The sequence below is a fragment of the Anthonomus grandis genome, chromosome 7, assembly GCF_022605725.1.
Source record: "Anthonomus grandis grandis chromosome 7, icAntGran1.3, whole genome shotgun sequence".
Lineage (NCBI taxonomy): Eukaryota > Metazoa > Arthropoda > Insecta > Coleoptera > Curculionidae > Anthonomus > Anthonomus grandis.
The window spans coordinates 20,647,372-20,666,957 of NC_065552.1; the positions used below are offsets into that span (position 1 = coordinate 20,647,372).

The window sequence follows — 19,586 nt, forward strand, 5'->3', positions numbered from 1 at the left end:
TTTGAGTATAAGTAATATTGCCATTTATGAGCTATTTATGTGTTTTTTTTAACGGACTTCATTAGAGGAAAGTCCTAATAAAAGGCAGCATTTTTGTCAAAGCATTTTTATGGAAATTAAATGTTTTATTAATATAATATTATAGATTTCTTAATCAATCATGTTTTAAGACACAAATTTTTAACATTTTGCAAAATTTTATTGTTATTGTTATATTGGACAAAACTCAGTTTTACATCACTTACTTATATCACATAATATATACTTCTATGGTGCTGACTTTTTCAAACAGTATTGCTTCAGCGGAAAAAGTTAAAACTACAAGGATGTTCAAATTGTGAAGGAGTTGCAGGTTTTTTGTAGGTTATAAGATTTTTATTATGAGTATTTAGCCTGTATAATGGTTTTGAGACATTTAATAGTGACCTATATAATACCTAATACCAATTATTATTATATCATATTAATTTATACTAAAAAACAAAGCTAAGAATAAAGACTATGTACAATAGATTAGATTAGATAGTTTATTAGTAGTAATATACAAACAAGTACTTTTACAAGTGAAATAAAATATGTAGTATGTTGGGTTTTTCGAAAATCATGTTATTATTTCTTAAGTATTTTAATAATGACTTGAGACATCTAATTCAATTTCTTTGGCGCAAATTTGCTTGTTGCAGTCTTCGAATTTTAATTTTGTGTTCTTTATTTTTTTTCCATATTCTGGTGACAAGTGATTTAGCTTTTGAAACGGTGGAATCATCAGTGCTTAGGTCCTCAGGATATCATTTTGATTTTACCCTAAAATAATATACATAAAAATATATATAGTATTACCAAAATTAAAAAGAAAAAATTTAAAAAATGTATTATGATAATCCAATTGATCAATAAAATGTATGTTATTATAAAGAATCTTTGTAATATCATACATTTGATTAATTGCATTTAATTAAACAAATATAATACAATAAAATATTACATCACTTTTAAATAAGATATATAAGAATAGGATGATACATGGCATAAAACTAGTAGTCTATTTTGAGTGTATTTTTACCTTTTCCTTGGCAGAGTCAGGGAATGTGTAGCAGTTATTATTATTGTTGATGATGAATGATCAGATCTGTAATTATACAAAATTTGGTGTATCAAGAATATTAATCTATTTTAATTATCCATACTTTTCTATATTAGCTTCACTGTTTGTACTATATACCGTTTTGAACGCTAAAGAAGTTTTTGCACTGTTCAGGAAAGCTACCCCTGCAGCTTTGAAGGATAAATCACTTGGTAAATTAACTGAATTATCGGCTGCTGTGTTTTTAACCAGTGCATCAGAAATCCTAGTAAAAAAATAGTTTTACACATACCGAATTTAATAAGTATTAGGTATAAATAAAGCTTATATGAGTAACACTAATACTTTTTGTGATGAAGCTGTATGTTTTACAACATAGCCCAAGCACAAGTTTTAAAAGGTTGTTTTTTTTAGCCTACATAATGTAGTAAATAAAAGCATGCAAACCTTTATCAATAATTCTAAAGTAAAATATAGTCATACTCTATAAATATACTAGAAAAATATATTTAAAAAAAAATACCTTTGAGGTAGAGCTGATTTTTTTAATAAAGTCTGGCTACTGATAATATTATCTCCCTTATATCACTTCTTAGGATGTGATCTGAACAAACAAATATGTTCTTTTTAATTGTGTTGATTTCCATTAATGAAACCCATTGTTCCCTTTGGGCATAATCATTAGGCGATCTATAATAAGTATTTGATATTTAATCAAAAGCAGAAAAAAATTACAGTAATAAATTAATATGTGGTGCCAATTACTATATATATTATTGTAAGTTGCAATAAGGTAAAACAAAAAAAAATGATGGAACAAATTTTAAAGAAAGACAAAATTAACTTTATACATAGATATCAAACTATATATAGATAGGTACATAGGTATTATGCGTTTTTTCTGCCAAAACAACAAAAAAAAACATAAAATCCTGTAATAAAACCAGGGACAAAATTCTAGTTTTATATCTTTTATAGCCTATTAATAGATGAATAAGTTCAAAAAAATATTTAGATTTAAAAATATAAATATTTTGGTATTTTACGCACACTTTCACATTTAAGTTTTTATTAGGTTTATATCTAATAAGATCCCCTATTCTACGTTTATGATGATGGTAACCCCATGATGTGATGTTATGAAAGTATCGGTACTTACTTGTGAAAAGATCGGCATGAATCGCCTTTTTATCATGATGCGGCACAAACGACACAAGTTTTTGCCATCCTAGCAATTTAAAAAAACACTAAAATGTGGCCTTTTTTCCTTTTTAAACCAAAAATGAAAGAAAATACACGAATTCCGAATATAAACAAAAAGCTGTTTGACAGATGACACAAAGCATATGCGCTTAAGCTCCGGTGTTGTCGCTTCAAATTTTTTAGAAGCAGTTTTAGGGATAAGAATGTTAATAATTTTGTTTTTTTTTGTTTAGGATATTATATTTATTCTTAAAATAGGTTAATTGTAGTATTTATACTTTTTATTTTAAATTTTCCTATAAAATACAACACAAATAAGTTAAATTAACATTATAATGTTTGTTAAAATATAGCTAAAAATTTTCTCCGTTGGAAATTTGATTCGACTTGACAACAGAGAATCGGCACATATGTTTGTAAATAAAACACCCCTCTTGCCCCTGTGCACATGTTGGACTCAAACAAAGTTGCTGTTTACTAATTCTAGCCTTTCAATGTTCTAAGCTTTTACCTAACTACTTAGCGACGTTTTTGGAAAAAAGAGAAAATTTCTATCAATACAATATTCGGTCAAAGCAGAACTATCATATTCAACATGTTAAAACGACTGCTTTACCATCACTGTTTTTTGATTGGATTCGCCTATTTAACAACCTAGCAGTAAATATAAAAGAAGCAACATCACTGAATATGTTTAATAGAAAAGTGTTTAATTTTTTAAAGAATCAATTATAATTTAATTTTAAGGAATTTATTATGTTACACACATGTATAATGAAATGTTTGTTATACGTACTAGCAAGGTGCTAAATAAGTGATTTGTTCTATAAAGTCAATATGTTAATTTTTTCGATTGTCTTCCTAGGCAGATTAAACTGTAAACAAAATCTGGATTCAGAAAACTATCTATACAAATAATTTCTTATGTAACAGACTTTCTCTTAACGTTCGAGACATTCATACATTGGTAGATTTTTTTAGTATGTTCCCTGCTAATGATCACTAGATCATTGATTGATCACTAGATCATGCGCACTAGCGCATGTCATGCATGACTACTCTTTTCTTATATTATTTTTAGGTGTGCCACCGATTTAAACAACATTATAACTATGCAAATGCTGTTTCAACAATTATGTATGGTTGTTATAATTTGTTGTACTGTGTATCGAGTAACATCAGTAAGTTGGTTGTTTTGGTTTTTAGAGATATTTTACGTAAATGTTTATAACACAATTTTTACAAACGTACACACTAAATATAATGACTTACGAATATTAGAAACATTAATTTACATCCTATAATTTATTTCTATTTAAAAGTCGCGCCAATATATAAATCGGATTTAAACTGACCCCCTAGCGTCGGGGGCTCCTTATCTATTAGCGTTGATTGAATATTTGGGAAGAGACGCAATCCTGTGTTAAAAAATGTACCCGGTCGACTATCGATTGCCGTTCAGTTTCGTCCACCGTGTGAAGCGGCAAATCTAGGAACCACTTATTTAGGGTTAGTTCAGATGATAGGCGTTAGACGCGCGTTTTCCTAACGTGCGTTTTAAAATTATACCAACTAGTAGTAGCTGTTCATATGGATCGCGCGATTCGAAATTTTACGAGCGTTCGACGCGGCTCAACGCAAAAATTTCAAAGCGCGCGTTAGTCGGCGTTATCGCGCGCTTTGAAATACGGAACATTCCTGTTATCTGTTCAGTTGAGACCACAGAAAACAAAGAGAGAATAGAAGAAAATCAGCCTAATACAATTCTGCGGAACAAAACGCCATTTCAAAGCGGTGGATGAGATCCGAACTAATAGCAACGGAACTTCACCATTATATCAGGAAATAATTTTAACGTTTTTAGCTTTTCAGCATCTGAACTCGTGAAAAGGAAATTTCTTTCTATTTTTCTAGTAAAAATTTCCTGACTGATTCCTTTTTAATTTCTGAATTCAGGGACGGATGGGACAGGCGGGAGACCGGGAAATTTCCCGGTGGGACGGTCGGCAAAAAGAAAAAAATTCCAAACTTAGATGTCATTCCGTCTTGCTAACGTCTGCACGCGCCGCGCCGCCGCCGTAGGAAATAGTTCTTCGAATTTCGGACTGAACTGAATTAAGTGTTTTTTTGTGATTTTTGTGAGTGGTTGTTATATATTATACGTACTATATTATTATTGTTATCGTGCCTTGCCAAAAAATTCATAAACCGGGATAACAGGATGGATAAAGGAAAAAGGAAAGGAGGGGCGGAAAAACAAAGGGATAGGAAGAAAAAGCGATTGATGGAGCAGGCAAGTAAATGCCAAAATTTAGATTCGTTTTTAAAACCGGTTAGCTTAAATGAACGTGAACGTGATACTATAATTAATGCTGATTCTCCCAGTACTAGTCAGGAAAGTACACCAAAAAGTGAATCCACTGAGAATTTTAATTCAAATGACGAATCAATGGTTACAGGGGAGAATTTTTTTTAAACGTCAAGTTTTTGATGAATTAATCTGATTTTTTGAGCAGAGGCCTAAAAGCCAGAAAGAGATACCTTTTAATATTCAAAAAGTATTTGATAGAGATAATGACACCCAAAGGCAGTGGCTAACATACAGCACAGGCAAATCTGCACCAATGAGTCAAACAGTTTTATTGAAGGTATGAGAGACTGGAGACATGTACACCAGAGGTTAAACGAACATGAATCGTCAAACCTCCATACAAGGAATATACAATCGTATATAAGATTTGCAGCCAATAAAACAATAGACAAGTATATATTAAGCCCCGAAGTAATAGAAAAGAGAAATTCTGAAATTTCCCGTAATAGACAAATTCTTCACAGAGTGTTAGGTGGTATTAAATTAATTGGAAAGAGGGGTTTATCCTATAGGTAAGTACCCACTTATCTATTTCTGCTTTTTTAGATTTTATTTCATTTTATTCTCGATTTTATTATTATTATTATAGTTTTTTATTTCTTATAGTATATGAATAAACATTTCATAGCGCCGGTAATAAACTTAATTTTTGTCACGTCTAGCCCAAATGGAAAAAAAATCAAAAACTATAATTCCGTATTTTTTACAGAGGAAACGTTGATGAAGCTGCATATACGCTAGATGATGCTGATAAGGATCATGACATTTTTTTAGAAATTATCCTACTTCTTGCCAAATACGATATAATACTAAAACAACATCTAGACAAAATTATTGAAAAAAGTAATAAACTTAAAAATGCTGGTGTTAAACAAAGGTCAGGGAATTTTTTAACATTTATTTCAAAAACATCCATAAATTTAGTTATAACTTTAATAACAAATAAAATTTAAAAAATTATTTGTAAAGAAATAAAAGAGTCTGGAATGTTTTCTCTAGAAATAGATACCACACAAGATATCTCGGTTAAGGACCAGTGTTCTGTTGTGATCAGGTGAGTAGTATCACAGATTTAACTAGCTACGCGTAGCTAGTTAAATCTGTGGTAGTATTCATTTATTCGTTATTTATTTAAAAAAAAAATGTTTTTAAAATTTATAATACATTATTAATTAGTCTATGCTTCCAACATTTATTAGCATAATTTCTTTTAAAATTATATTAAGTATAATCTAAATTTCAAAAGACTTAATCTTTTAGGTATGTCTACAAAAGAATGCTTCACGAGAGGCTTCTGGCAGTAATAAATTGTCATGATACATCTGGACAAGGGTTTCAAGATTTAATAAGAGAAGTTGCACAAAAAAACGGACTAAGCATAAACAAATGTATTGCTGATTCAACAGATGGTGCTGCTAACATGCAAGGGAAATATAGCGGATTTACTAGTAAGATGAAGCAACAAAATTCCGAGCATGTCCATGTGTGGTGTTATAGTCATATATATACTGAATTTAATCCTGGGAGATGTTTTAAAAGGACATATTAAGGCGGCAACCTTTTTTGCATTTCTGAACTCAGTTGCAGTTATCTTTAAAGAGTCATACAAGAGAATGGATATTTGGAAAAAACGTTACAAGATCCAAAACTTAGAGTACTACAAACTATAGGAGAAACTCGATAGTGGTCGAAAGAACAAGCATTAACTAAAATATTTCAGCTTGAATGTTCTAGTAAAAACGCTAAAAAAAATCTTACCCGCTATATGTAGATCTGCTAGAATCACTAGACATCATTTCAAAAGATTCAGATTTTAATCCAGATATCCGATCTACGGTAGAAAAATTTAAAATTAATTTGACAAAGTTTGAAACGATTATGATGGCCCATATATTCTTAAAAATATTCTTGATTACAGGACCACTGTCGCAATACCTTCAAACGAAAGGTTTAGACCTAATTAGAGCCAACGCGATGATTAAGACATCAATACAACATTTAAAAGCCATTCAGAGGGATATGGAATGGATCACAAAATCTGTTAGTGATTTCATGTCTTCAGTTAATGACGAACTAGATGACCGTCAATTGGACATTGAATTAGAATACGATCGAAGACAAGAAAAATACGAGTTAAAAAGTTTTTTGACGAAAATACGTCTGTTGAAGCTCCTCGAGACGAACATAAAAGTTTTCAGGTTAAAACATACAATGTGATTATGGATATGGTATGTGAGTCAACGTCGAACAGGTATGCCCAGAATATAGATCTCTGTGCTGAACTAGCTATTTTTAATCCAGCATATTTTAAAGAAATAAATTAAGGCAAACAGCTCGCTACCTGACAGAAGTATGCATTTGATAGCTAATTTAGTTGCAAAATTTAATAACAAGGCGACGCCTGACAGAATTAAGGAAGAGTTAATAAGTTTTGCTGCTAACTGGGACCTTTACATTATCTCTTCAAGAAACGTTTGCTAAAATCGATATTTCCAATCGTAGCGATAGCGATGACAGTGAAGGGAAGGATGATAGAGTCGATGTGCAAGAAGATTGGAAAGATACAATTACAGTTTGCTCTTGCAGGGATTGCGTGTATTGCTGTTACGTTGCTATTTTAAAATATAACTTGTATCAGGAGGCGTATTCAGTCTTAGCAACGGTGTATCAATACATTTTGAGTTTGCCAATAACCCAGGTGTCATGTGAGAGATCATTTTCCATTCTCAAATACATTAAGAATAGACTAAGAAATAGATTAAGTGATAATTTGCTTCAATTTTTCATGCTTATGAATATAGAAAGATCTCTACTTAATCAAATAGATAATGAAGATATTATAAAATGAGGTGGCAGAGTCCAGTACCTTTTATAAAAAAAGTTTAATGTGTTTAATGAGTTTTTTTTGCATTTTCTATGTTTTGTTTGAGAGTTCGTTGTTCCTTTTTCATTTTCTTATTTTTAAAACTTTTCGATTGTTAAGCTTGTTTGTTCTTTCTTTATGATAGTTGACTGCAGACTGAATTTAAAAAAAGAAAAGTTATAATTTAGGATAATATTTAGACATACATATATTATTTGTGTGTCCAACAAAAATAAGCCCACCGGTTCTTTTAGATATTTTGGAAAAAAATCGTTTTTGCTTATTATTAATTTTAGCCTCTAAACCTTTTAAATTTTTAAATACCAGCCTATGTACATATCTATTAAAAAAATTGAAAGAAACAAAAATAACGTAAACATCAAAAATATTTTATTTATTATTTGTATAGTATACTCACTAATAATAATTATTATAATATCTGCTATGTACCTACAAAGACTTACAAATTAAATTCCTCACAGAATTAACTTAAATGGAGGAGAGGCAAGGTCATTTCTGATGAAAAAGTTTATAATACATACATACATACATATATCTTTATTGTTTCTAAGTATTGTATAACATACTTTTAACAAGAAATTTGATGCTTATGCTGTATAAAATGTCCTACTTTATTATCACCTCTTTTGGTTTATTACTTACTAGACACCCTGAAAAAATGGGGTAAAATGCCGCAAATTGGGGTAGAAGCATGAAACTTACCACAGTTAATTAGGCCATCCGCCATTTAAAATGATTTGACCCGCAGTACCTAAAATTTCAGCCATAGGGGGCTGTTTTTACCCCTATTTTGAAAAAAAAGGGTAAAATTTTCAACAAATGCAAGCTACAATAGTGTAAATAGATATGTTTAAAACTTCTTGAAAATTTTGCCATTTTTCAAAATAGGGGTGAAATCTGCTGACCCTATGGGGTGAAATTTTAGGTGCTGCAGGTCAAATCATTTTAAATGGCCTAAATAACAACTATGGTAAGTTACATGCTTCTACTCCAATTTGCGGTACTTTTTTGTGAACCGCACGGACTAAAATAGTGTGGACAGGATACTCATGACTTCTCCCCCTGGGGAAAAAAAGTCGGGGTGGGCAGTCATAGGTGGGAACTGGGCTTTAGTTTAAACTTGATAATTTTTTATATATCTGTGACATTCACTGTATGTACTGCTGTTCTTTTAAGTCCTCTCTTGGTGTTTCGTACTTTGCAAGACATCTCAAAATGATCATCACAAACAAAATATATGTTATAAACTTTTTCTGGGGTTAACTTATCATAATTGGGTGGTTTGATAATAGATATCCATATATCATATAATTCAGGTTCATTTTTCGGAAATCGATGCCTTTTGTTATCTTGATTCTTACAGCCAACAACACAACATTTCTTTCGGTGAGATTGAGGAGCAGGAGTAAGCATGATTTTACGGAGCACTAAAAAAAATTAAAAATACAATATTAAGTAGGTAGTTAAGAAACAAAATGATGAAGGTATAGGGTATATACAGGGTGTTGCAGTTTTAGAAGTTATTGGCGAAAAGTTATGGTGAAAATTTCGTCTTTTTTGTCACACCGTACTTACAGATATCGCTCAAGGTGAGAAAGTTAGGTAAAGGTAAACTGCCAAGTTAAGTTATCTTAAGTCATAATAACATTGTGGTTTTAATTAAATTATTATTCAAAATTTCTCGGTAACTATTGCCTTGGTAAAACCAGTTAACTATTAGTAAGTACACTTTCTTCAGTAGTGTTGTAACTGTTAGCTGAGTTTTTTAATTTAGCATTTTAATGCAGTGAACTTATTAGGACAAATTATTTGATGTTTACCACCTGTCAAGGTACCTAATAAATTTTGGCTGGCATACCTGTGAATACGAGGCAATAAAAAAAGACAAATTTTCGTTAAGATTTTTGGCTGTTTCTCCTAAACGGACAAACGAAAAATAATTAAACTTATTTTGTAGGTTGCATATTTTGGTGCTCTTTAAATTTTTTCAATACATTTTTCTCTAAAATAATTGGGGAAGTCAATATTGACCCTATTAAAAATTACATGGGATTTCCTATGTCCCGTCTGGCGCTGCAACATCCTGTATAAGTACTAAAATACATATACCTAGTTACAAAATGTAATGATAATAAAGAAAAGTAAATTTAAAACAACAAAACTGCACCACTCTCTTGGAAAAAAAGTAATCTTACCTGAAAAATCGCAGATCTCTATAGGGCTCTAATTTCACCACTAAACTTTACTACTTATTTGTACTACTGTAATCCACATAATACTCAAAATAGCTGTAATCTGGAGCAAATTTGCACACAATTTTAAGTAAGGGCCATTTTAATTTAAGTTTAGGTCAAAAAGCAGAAGCAGAACTCGACTGAAGTACTGAAGGATAAACAATTCTGTGAATCACTGATGACGCGAGAGACGCGACCGCCATCTACCCAAAAAAAACTAAAGCATTAATTTATTGATTAATTTTCATAGGACGTAACGCCGACGGTAGCGCGCAGTGGATGTGATCCGAAGTACCATCTCCAGCAGAGGTTGCCATTCAGGTTTTTTTTCTATTTTCTCTTTGTTTTCTGTGGTTGAGACGCCAATCTATATATTTGTGTTCTGTGACGCCAATTTTAATAAGTTCGGTTGTTTCATTGAGATCGTATTAAAGACCTCGTTAGTAGTCGTAGTGTTCAATTTGTTGAAGTACAGTAGCTAGGTATAAATAATAATTATTATTATGGAAAGTGAAATATTTAATACTGATTTATTTATCGACGAATTTCAGAAGAGGCCTGCGATTTGGGATATGAATTCAAAGGAATATGTCAACAAAATTGCAAAAAGAAAGGCATGGGAAGAAATGGTTATGATTTTTTGCGATAATGACGTTACGGATGAAAAAAAGAAAATATTAGGTAAGCATATTATTTATTTTCATTTCATGAATATACATTTAAATCATTCGATCTTGCCATTCAACTTTTCCTTCATTTATAAAGTAATTTGTAAATTTAGTGCGAATCATATCTGCATCCCGTACAATGCGTCCAGTGTGTGGCCCTTTTAAATTTGTCAGTGGTGCTGTATTGAGTGTATCTTCATAATTGTAACCATCATTATTCGTACGTAATTTTGCAAAACACATATTATGGCTTTAACGATTTTCTCCGCAAAGTCTATATTTACATCCAATGGTCTATGTAATATTCGCCACTTATTGCACATAATGCCGAATGTGCACTAAATATAACGACGCGCCAGTGTTAAGCGATAATTGAAAAATTTTTTCTCATAAGGTAAAATTTTTTCACCATATGGCCTCATCAAATTCTCTATCATTCCGAAAGCTTCGTCGGCTACAATAACATATGACAATTTATCTCCTTCATTTCCTTTTATTGACGCTGCAGGAGGAATATCCAGTGTCTTTTCAGTTAACTTTTCATATAACGTAGATTCTTTGAAAACTCCTGAGTCGCTGGCTTTTCCGTAAACACCGATATCAACCCAAATGAAACAATAGTTAGCGTCACATAATGCCATTAAAACCAAAGAAAAATAGTTTTTATAGTTGTAATACATTGAACCCGAGTGCGCCGGTTGTATTACTCGCACGTGCTTACCGTCTAGTGCTCCGATACAGTTCGGGAACTTTGCATGTTTTTTATATCCGGTCGAAATTTCCATCCATTTCGCGCTACTTGGTTGTTCCATGACAAGATTCTTCAATGTATCCCATATTACTTGACATACACGTTGAATTATTCCAGATAAAGTAGATTTTCCAATTTTGTATCCGTAGTGTAGTTCTGCAATCGAACAGCCACTTGCTAAGTACCTTCAAAATAAAAAACAAATATTTTATCAGGGCCCAGTGGGTAAAAATCAGATAAAGTCTACCCTAGCAAAAGTTTATATTTTTCACTTTTTTACACATTTATTTACAACAAGATTTGAACCGAACAGACATGAATACACGCGTCGCAAGTTAGATAAGAACTTGTGAAAATGCTTCATTTGTACCACAGTTTTCTAATAATATTATTCTTTTCAGGATCAACATTTCAAAAAAAGTGGAAAAGCTTGCGCGACAATTACGTAAGGGAGTCCAAGAAAATCAAAAGCTTAAAATCAGGATCAGATGCTTCTACAAAAACAAAATATTTATATTTCAACAGACTAACATTTCTACAAGCAACAATTTCAAAAAATGTTACGGACACCAACTTTGAAATAAACGATCGCGATGATCAGATCCCGAATACAAGTTTGGAAAATGTCGATGACAGTATTACAATTAAATATCCCAAGCAGAAACAAAGTGCAAAAAGGCTAAAGCTCCATCCAGCCGATGAATATTTTGCTAATATCATAGAAAAATATTTAAACGGAACAGAAACTGTACAAAAAAAAAAGGAGGAGGATGAAGATAAGTTATTCTGTCTATCCCTATATAGCGAGATTAAAAAAGTTCCAGAAAACTTGCGGTTAAAACTAAAAATTGACATTTAAAACTTAATTTTATAAAAACAATCTACGCAACTGCAACCGCTTGAGCCGATTTCCAAGAATGTATATCCTGTTGAAACGCCATCATCAAGAAATTATCCATTCACATCCTACGGCGAACAATACAATACGAGTATGCCCCATTCTGGATATCCGCAATATGGGTATAATACTAATCCGTATGATAGTCGTTCATATTCACGGAAAAATAAGATTCATGCTCCTTGTATTGATGAACAAAATCAAGCGGCCACGGTCGTATCAGTTCCAGCTCCATCGCCATCACTTTCATCGACCTATACTAATGAAAACTCTAAGGATTCATCAGAAATCGATTTATTCGATATGTAAGAGATTGTTACTCGAATACAGGCCATTTTGATTTGAAAATATTTTTAGTTACTGTTTGTTTTTATGTTTTTCTTGATATTGTTAATAATGTTTTTAGTTTTCTTCGTTTTCTAGATGTTGCTGATGTTATTAGTTTGGGTTTTTACTTTGATTGTTCTGCGAACAAACCTATTATTAATGCAACTTTGGGAATTAAAAAATAGAAAAGTAATTACTTACCTTAGGGTAACAATGAGTTTTTCAGTCAAAAGATTTTATCGACATTCTAAAATAATTAAAAAACTTAGGTTCATAACTTCTGAGACTTGGATAGAGAGTCACGTATAAACTTAAAGTAAGTCTATTTCTTAAAATTGGATGAACCCAATATGCCCTTTCTCTTCTACGATGTCTCATTCTTCTATACGCAATCCACAAACAAATGGCTTCTTTCACATCCATTCTAGATGACCAACAAAATGATATTAACGCTCAATAAACGCAGTCATGTGTACAATCAGCATTTAAAATACGCGGGTTGAACGCGCGTCTAACGCCTATAATCTGAACTAAGCCTTAAGCCGCGTGGACTTGGCTTTTATTTTGTTATAGCCGATATTTAAATGCGCTGTGATCTTGCATAAATAACTGGATAAATCGGATAACAAGACAATATAATGGCGTAATTTAGGTGGTCAAGTAATGTATTGGAAGGTGCTGAAATCTCTTACAACTTAAATTTTATTAACAAATAATAAATTACTTACCAAAATCCTTTTTTGAGACAAAAATAAATAAATGAAAACAAAACAAAAATTCAATAAGCTTTTATTTATTAATTAGAAAATTAACAAAAATGTGAAATAAAAAGTTACAATTCTAACATGATGCTTTCTTCATTCTGTGTTCAAGAGTGTAGTTTTTAAATTTACTTAAAACTAATATGCACAAAATATATGGGGCAGATTTTTAGGATATAGGTAAGTTTCACGTAAAGATAAAGAGTAAATTAAATAATTAATCAGATTTAATATCTATATACAGTACTATAGTTTTTTAGAGTCAATAATTTTTTGCAAAAAGTAGCCCCTAATGTCATGTGATTTTTGACTATACGGGTTTGTGAAACCAGCCAATATCTCAAAAATTGTGTAGGGTAGTGAGATCTGTGAAGTACACTTTTTTTAGACAAAAATATTGAAAAATAAATATCTATCTTAACTGAAATTAACATAAAATTAAAATCACAAATTACTAATTGTTACTAATTAATTACTAATTGTTATAACCATACTTAAAACTAGAAAAAGTTAATAAGAAAAAAAACAAATATTTTGTTTAACTGTATGAAGAGCTTCATCGAGATTATACAGGATGTCCAAAATAAGGATAAGCAGTAGATGGTTTAATTAGGCGAAAGTTGCGCAATATAATGGTTGAATAAATGCAATCTAAAAATTTGAAAAATGCCAAATACTTCCTAATACAGTAATCCCTCACCAATCGCGGTTTTTTCAACCGCGGTTTTGATTATCCGCGGTTTTGTCTTGCGAAATCGGCTTCTCTAAATCTTTTGTTGCCTTTTTCGCGGAACGCACAGCCACGGCGCGACGTGGCGTGTGATTAGTTACGCATTTAAGTTACATTCATTAGCAAATTAAGTTGGTGATTAGTGTGGTTGCAAGATTTACTTTATGATGAAGACCCTTCACTAGAAAGAAGCCTAAAGATTTCAAATGGTTTGAATGGGCTACTGCATCCGTATAGGGAAATCCAAAAAGAACTCACAAAAAAATGAAGCAGCCCAAAATTTTACATTATTTTCGAAAAAAAGTTGTATACGTTTATAACAAAATCATTATGTATCTACTTTTAATATAGATATGTACAGGGTGTCCCCTTTTGGGTACTTTTGCGGGGTATCTCCGTTATTTTTAATGTTAGCGTGATGCGGTTTTCGCAACAGTGTGCTACTTTTTCGTGAAAATAACGATGCTGTTAACAAAAATTCCAAAGCCCTCTTAGTTTTTAAGATATAGGCCATTTTTGAAAATTCGACATTTTGGGACTCCCCTTGTATTTCGGTTATTCTTTAACTTATCGAATACGTAAAAAAACAGTTTTATAGATTTTTTTCCGTAGAATACAGTGGCGTAGATAATTTTTTTTTTAATATTTACTGTTTTTGAGTTATAAGCCAAACTTATGTTTTTTTTAATAGAACACCCTGTATATATATGCACTAATAAATTTGTCTTTTTTTTACCTTTTCAAAAATATATAATGGTATGCACTTTTTTTTAAGAAACATACAAATAAATGACAATTTTCTAAAATTAAGGACATAAATTTATTAGTAGGCCATGACTCTTGTTGATAACAAAACAAAAGTCAACTAAATGTCAAATATTTATATTTTACGGTTTCTTAAGTCAAATATTTATATTGTAAGTATTTGTGTTTTTCTTTATTTAATAAATTCTTTGAAAAATGGCAGCGTATGAAAATTACGAAAAATATGATATGTTGGTATGTTTTATACAAAGTAACGAAAATTCTGAAGAAGCTTCGGCGTTATATTTTCAAAGGTAAGTAAGCGATAATGGGTACTAAAATTTAAATTACGATTATAAGTTTGTGTTCGTTAGATATCCAGAGAGGCGACAACCCTTTATTGAGATATTTGCTCGCTTAAAAGCAAATTTAGTTGAATACGGAACCTTTGTTCGCCCGCGTCCGAAAACCTATAACAAGGAGAATAGGGAAAGAAAAGAAATAGATGTTTTGGGATATATTGAACAAACACCTTCGTCAGGAAAATTGAGAAAGATATTGGTGTGTCAAAAACTAATGCTCAAAGGATCCTAAAAAAATACAAGTATCATCCGTATAAGTTTAGTATTGTGCAACAGTTGCATCCTGGCGATGCTGAGCACCGAGCACTGTTTTGCTGGTGGTATCTACAACAAATCGAAGCTAATGATTTGTTCGGCAGACTTGTTATTTGGTCAGATGAATGTTTTTTTGTGCGGGTATTTTGAATCGTCACAATACCAGGAATTGGAAAACAGAAAATCAGTATTTACTGTTCGAAAGGGCACAACAGGGACGTTTTGGAGTTGGAGTGTCTTGTTTTATTTTGGGCAGAAAAATAGTTTATCGGATTTTTGAAGGAGGTCTTACAGCACGTAGATACCTAGATATCCTTGAGGAAGTTATTCCTGAACTGCTACAAAATATTCCGCTAGCACAATATAATGCAATTTACTTACAACAAGATGGTGCTCCTAGTCATAATTCAAGGCTAGTAAGGGAATTTCTTGAGAATAATTTTCCGCAAAGATGGATAGGTACCAATGGACCTGTAATCCGGTATCTACAAAATGAAGTGTATAAAACACGTTATGATGGAATTGCCGAACTTCGAGAGGCAATTAACTTAGCCTTTCAAAATCTGCGAAGGAGACCAATGGTTCTATTTAATGCCATTGAAAGAATCACAAAAATGTGCCAATTTTGCATTCGAGAGAATGGTCATTATTTTGAACATTACCTTTAATTTTTTTTTCTTTTTGTTAAATACAGTTGAGTTTTTTGTTTTGTATATTTTGTTGCTTTATGCTACAAAACAAGCTTATGTTGTAAAAATTGGAGCTATACTGTTGTAGTGTATTTTTTTTAATAATATGCTTTTGTCTCAATAGGTATATTTTGATTGCATCCAATGTATTTGCAATGAATCCAATTCTTTGTTAGTGATTTGTCTAAGTTTTATCTTTGTTATTGTTATTCATGGCCTACTAATAAATTTATGTCCTTAATTTTAGAAAATTGTCATTTATTTGTATGTTTCTTAAAGAAAAAGCGCATATCATTATATATTTTTGAAAAGGTAAAAAAAAAGACAAATTTATTGGTGCATATATATACAGGGTGTTCCATAAAAAAAACATAAGTTTGGCTTATAACTCAAAAACAGTAAATATTAAAAAAAAATAATCTACGCCACTGCATTTTACAAAAAAAAATCTATAAAACTGTTTTTTTACATATTCGATAAGTTAAAGAATAACCGAAATACAAGGGGGGTCCGAAAATGTCGAATTTTCAAAAATGGCCTATATCTTAAAAACTAAGAGGGCTTTGGAATTTTTGTTAACGGCATCGTTATTTTCACGGAAAAGTAGCACACTGTCGCGAAAACCGCGGAGATACCCCGCAAAAGTACCCAAAATGGGACACCCTGTACATACATATGTATAAGTAAGTTTGGTGTTTTAATTACGTATTTCCACATTAATATTTTATATTCTTCTGTTTTTAGAAAATCCCTCGCTAACCGCGGTTTTGCCAACCGCGGCACCCTATCTGGAACGGAACCCCCGCGGTTGACGAGGGGTTACTGTATTCAGGAAAAAAGTGAAATTTGGCAAAATCGTTTTTAATTTTTTTCTGGCGGTAATTGAAAATATAAAATAAAATAATTTATACATTATTGTCACCACTTTCTGTCCTTTACAAGTTAAGATCTTTAACTTTTAAATACGACGTTCCGTCTTTAGAGAGCCATAATCAACTTTTTTTCTTCTTGTCGACGACATGTTGGCCACTTGCAATTTTGAATAACCCTTTTAATTACTTTTTCAACGAGGTATCTTAAATTTTTAGTGAGTAGTTGGAATTATCCATATAAAATATTATATACCTCTCTCTCTTTTAAATACAATTTCGAATTTCAAAAAATTCAAAACATGCTTTATTCATAAATACAAGGTACCTACTTGTTGACATGGTACTTCTTATTATATACAATAGGCACATTAATCGACATATTACTGATACATCATTTAAAAACAATATACAATAGTGGGTTCAACATACAACATACAAACAACAATAACACAAAATTTAATTTAAATTTCAAAGCAAGACGACTTAAAAAATTTTTAGAGTAACATCACAAATTCTTTACATCTATTACCTTTACATCTTTACTAAAAACTAATTATATACTATTGGCCTATTCCCAACTGTCTTCAAAAAACTCTAAGGCTATAAAGATACTTGCTTTTAAGAAGTTTCGTTAAGGACTTTTTGAAGCGAGGAGAACTTCTAGAGACTTTCATGACATTTGGAAAATGATTAAAAATTTTTATTCTCAAGTAAATAAGAGAATTGTTAGTTCTCTTAGTTTTTCTGATATTATAATGTTTTAAGGAGCCATTATTTTGAAGATACGATTTATATTTTTTGTGTATTAGGCAAGCAGACTGAACAATAAACAAGCAACAGAAGGAAACTATCTTTAAATTGGGGTCTACATGTCCTGTCGAGATTTATGACACATATATTTAATGACTCGTTTTTGAAAAACAAACATCGAGTTAAAAAGCCGTTTACTAATGCAACTCCAAAATGTTATTCCATACTGTAGGTGATTTTTAACCAAAAAAGTTCATTTAAAACCACTCTAACAGCATGACATCGTCCAGTTTTTGCCTCCTGACATATCTCCATAAAACTTCAGGTTTATGATCGATTCCAAGAAATCTGTTAAAATTATTCACTTCCAATTCTTTGTTGTAAATCATGAACTGGTCTGAACATAAAAACTTAACAATTTAGTCCTATCTATGTTTAAAGACAACAGATTAACATCAAATCACTGTTTAAGCATTAATAAATCTTCAGAAATTGTTCTTGTTAATGTGCTTTTATTATTGTCTGCCCATAAGATTGTGGTGTCATCTGCAAAAATAGTGAAGAATCATCTTATCTGGAGAGACGCCAGATCATTTATATACAATAGAAATAAAATGGGACCGAGAACCGAACCCTGCTTCTGCACAAAGTTCAGACAAAGTGCCATTTGGCCAAACAAACTGTTTTCTGTCTAACAAAAAAAAATTAAACAATTCTACAGCAACTCCCCTTAACCCATATCTAGAAAGCTTACCGAGCAGTATTCCATGGTTGACACTGTCAAAGTCTTCAGAGAAGTCGCAGAATACCGCTGCAGCAAAATGACCTTCATTCAAGCTCAAATATAATCTCTCTAGGAATGAAAACATTACTCGTGCTAGTGCGCTCTCGAAAACCAAATTGACATTCATTTAATATGTTATTTTTTTTAGTTAGAAAAGCTACTATTCGTACTATGACCAGTTTCTCAATAACCTTAGACAGGCAGGGCAAAAGTCAAATTGGTCTGTAATTTATGGGGTCATTTGGTTCGCTTCTTTAAAAAGAGGTATCACAAGGGCAACCGTAAGATTACTTAGAAACATTGCAGCATCAAAAGAAACATTTATGGCATCATATACCATTGAGCCCAGAGCTTAATCAGGTAAACTCTGCAAAACTCTGATGGGCAATCCATCAATCCCAGGTGTGTTTTTATTTCGTTTAACAGTTTCTTGATTTCATATAGATCAGTATGTATCAAATAAAACGATTGGTATATAGAGATATTATGAGTACACGATAGATATTCTATTTGACGACTTATTTGATTTTTCAGTCTTGCTGCTTCTGAGCAGTAGAACTGATTAAGATTATCTGCATTAATTGGAAATTTACCTGACTGAGAAATTACCCCTCAGTTCATTAAAAATACTCCAGTTTTTCTTTACTTTATTGCGTGCTTTATAGACTCTATTTTCATAATAAAGTTGCTTAGCATTTCGTTTTGTGTTCCTATAAATCTTTCCGTATGTATTAGAAGAAGTATGAAGCTAGAGATTAGTGGTATATTTTCTTCAAGTGTGTAGAAACCTTAAATTAGTTGATGAGGTTTTAAGACCATGTTTTTTTAGGCTTTATTTTTATCTTTTTCATGAAAAAACAATTATTGAAAATACTTAAAGATTTTCTAATAAGATTTTGAGATTCCCATTTTAGTTGTTATAAATCAAAGTATTAATTAACAAATGCAAAAATTTATCATTATGCTGAGGTCATAGGTTTGGTTTATTTATATTTATTTTATCTAGTAATATTTTATTAATTGACCTGCATATATTATTATTTACTTTTAGAGTATGATAAGGTTCATTAAAGGATTTTATTGTGTTTTGACATAAATTTAAAAAATCGTCTGATGGGTTTATTAGAGAAGATACATTATTTGATTTAGCAAAGTTTTTATTAATTAAAAATATTTCTTTCTTACCACTTATTTCTGATTTATCTTTTTTCAAAAAATA

The 19,586-nt window shown here is 31.3% G+C and overlaps 1 protein-coding gene across 1 annotated transcript in view; it reads left to right on the forward strand.

Annotated features, from left to right (window-relative positions):
- LOC126738322 (odorant receptor 2a-like) overlaps window positions 1–19,586 on the forward strand; it is a 44,443-nt gene that overhangs the window by 10,565 nt on the left and 14,292 nt on the right. The window contains exon 5 of the mRNA XM_050443591.1: window positions 3,369–3,468. Coding sequence (XP_050299548.1) covers window positions 3,369–3,468 — 100 coding nt within the window. The remainder of the gene's footprint in view (window positions 1–3,368; window positions 3,469–19,586) is intronic.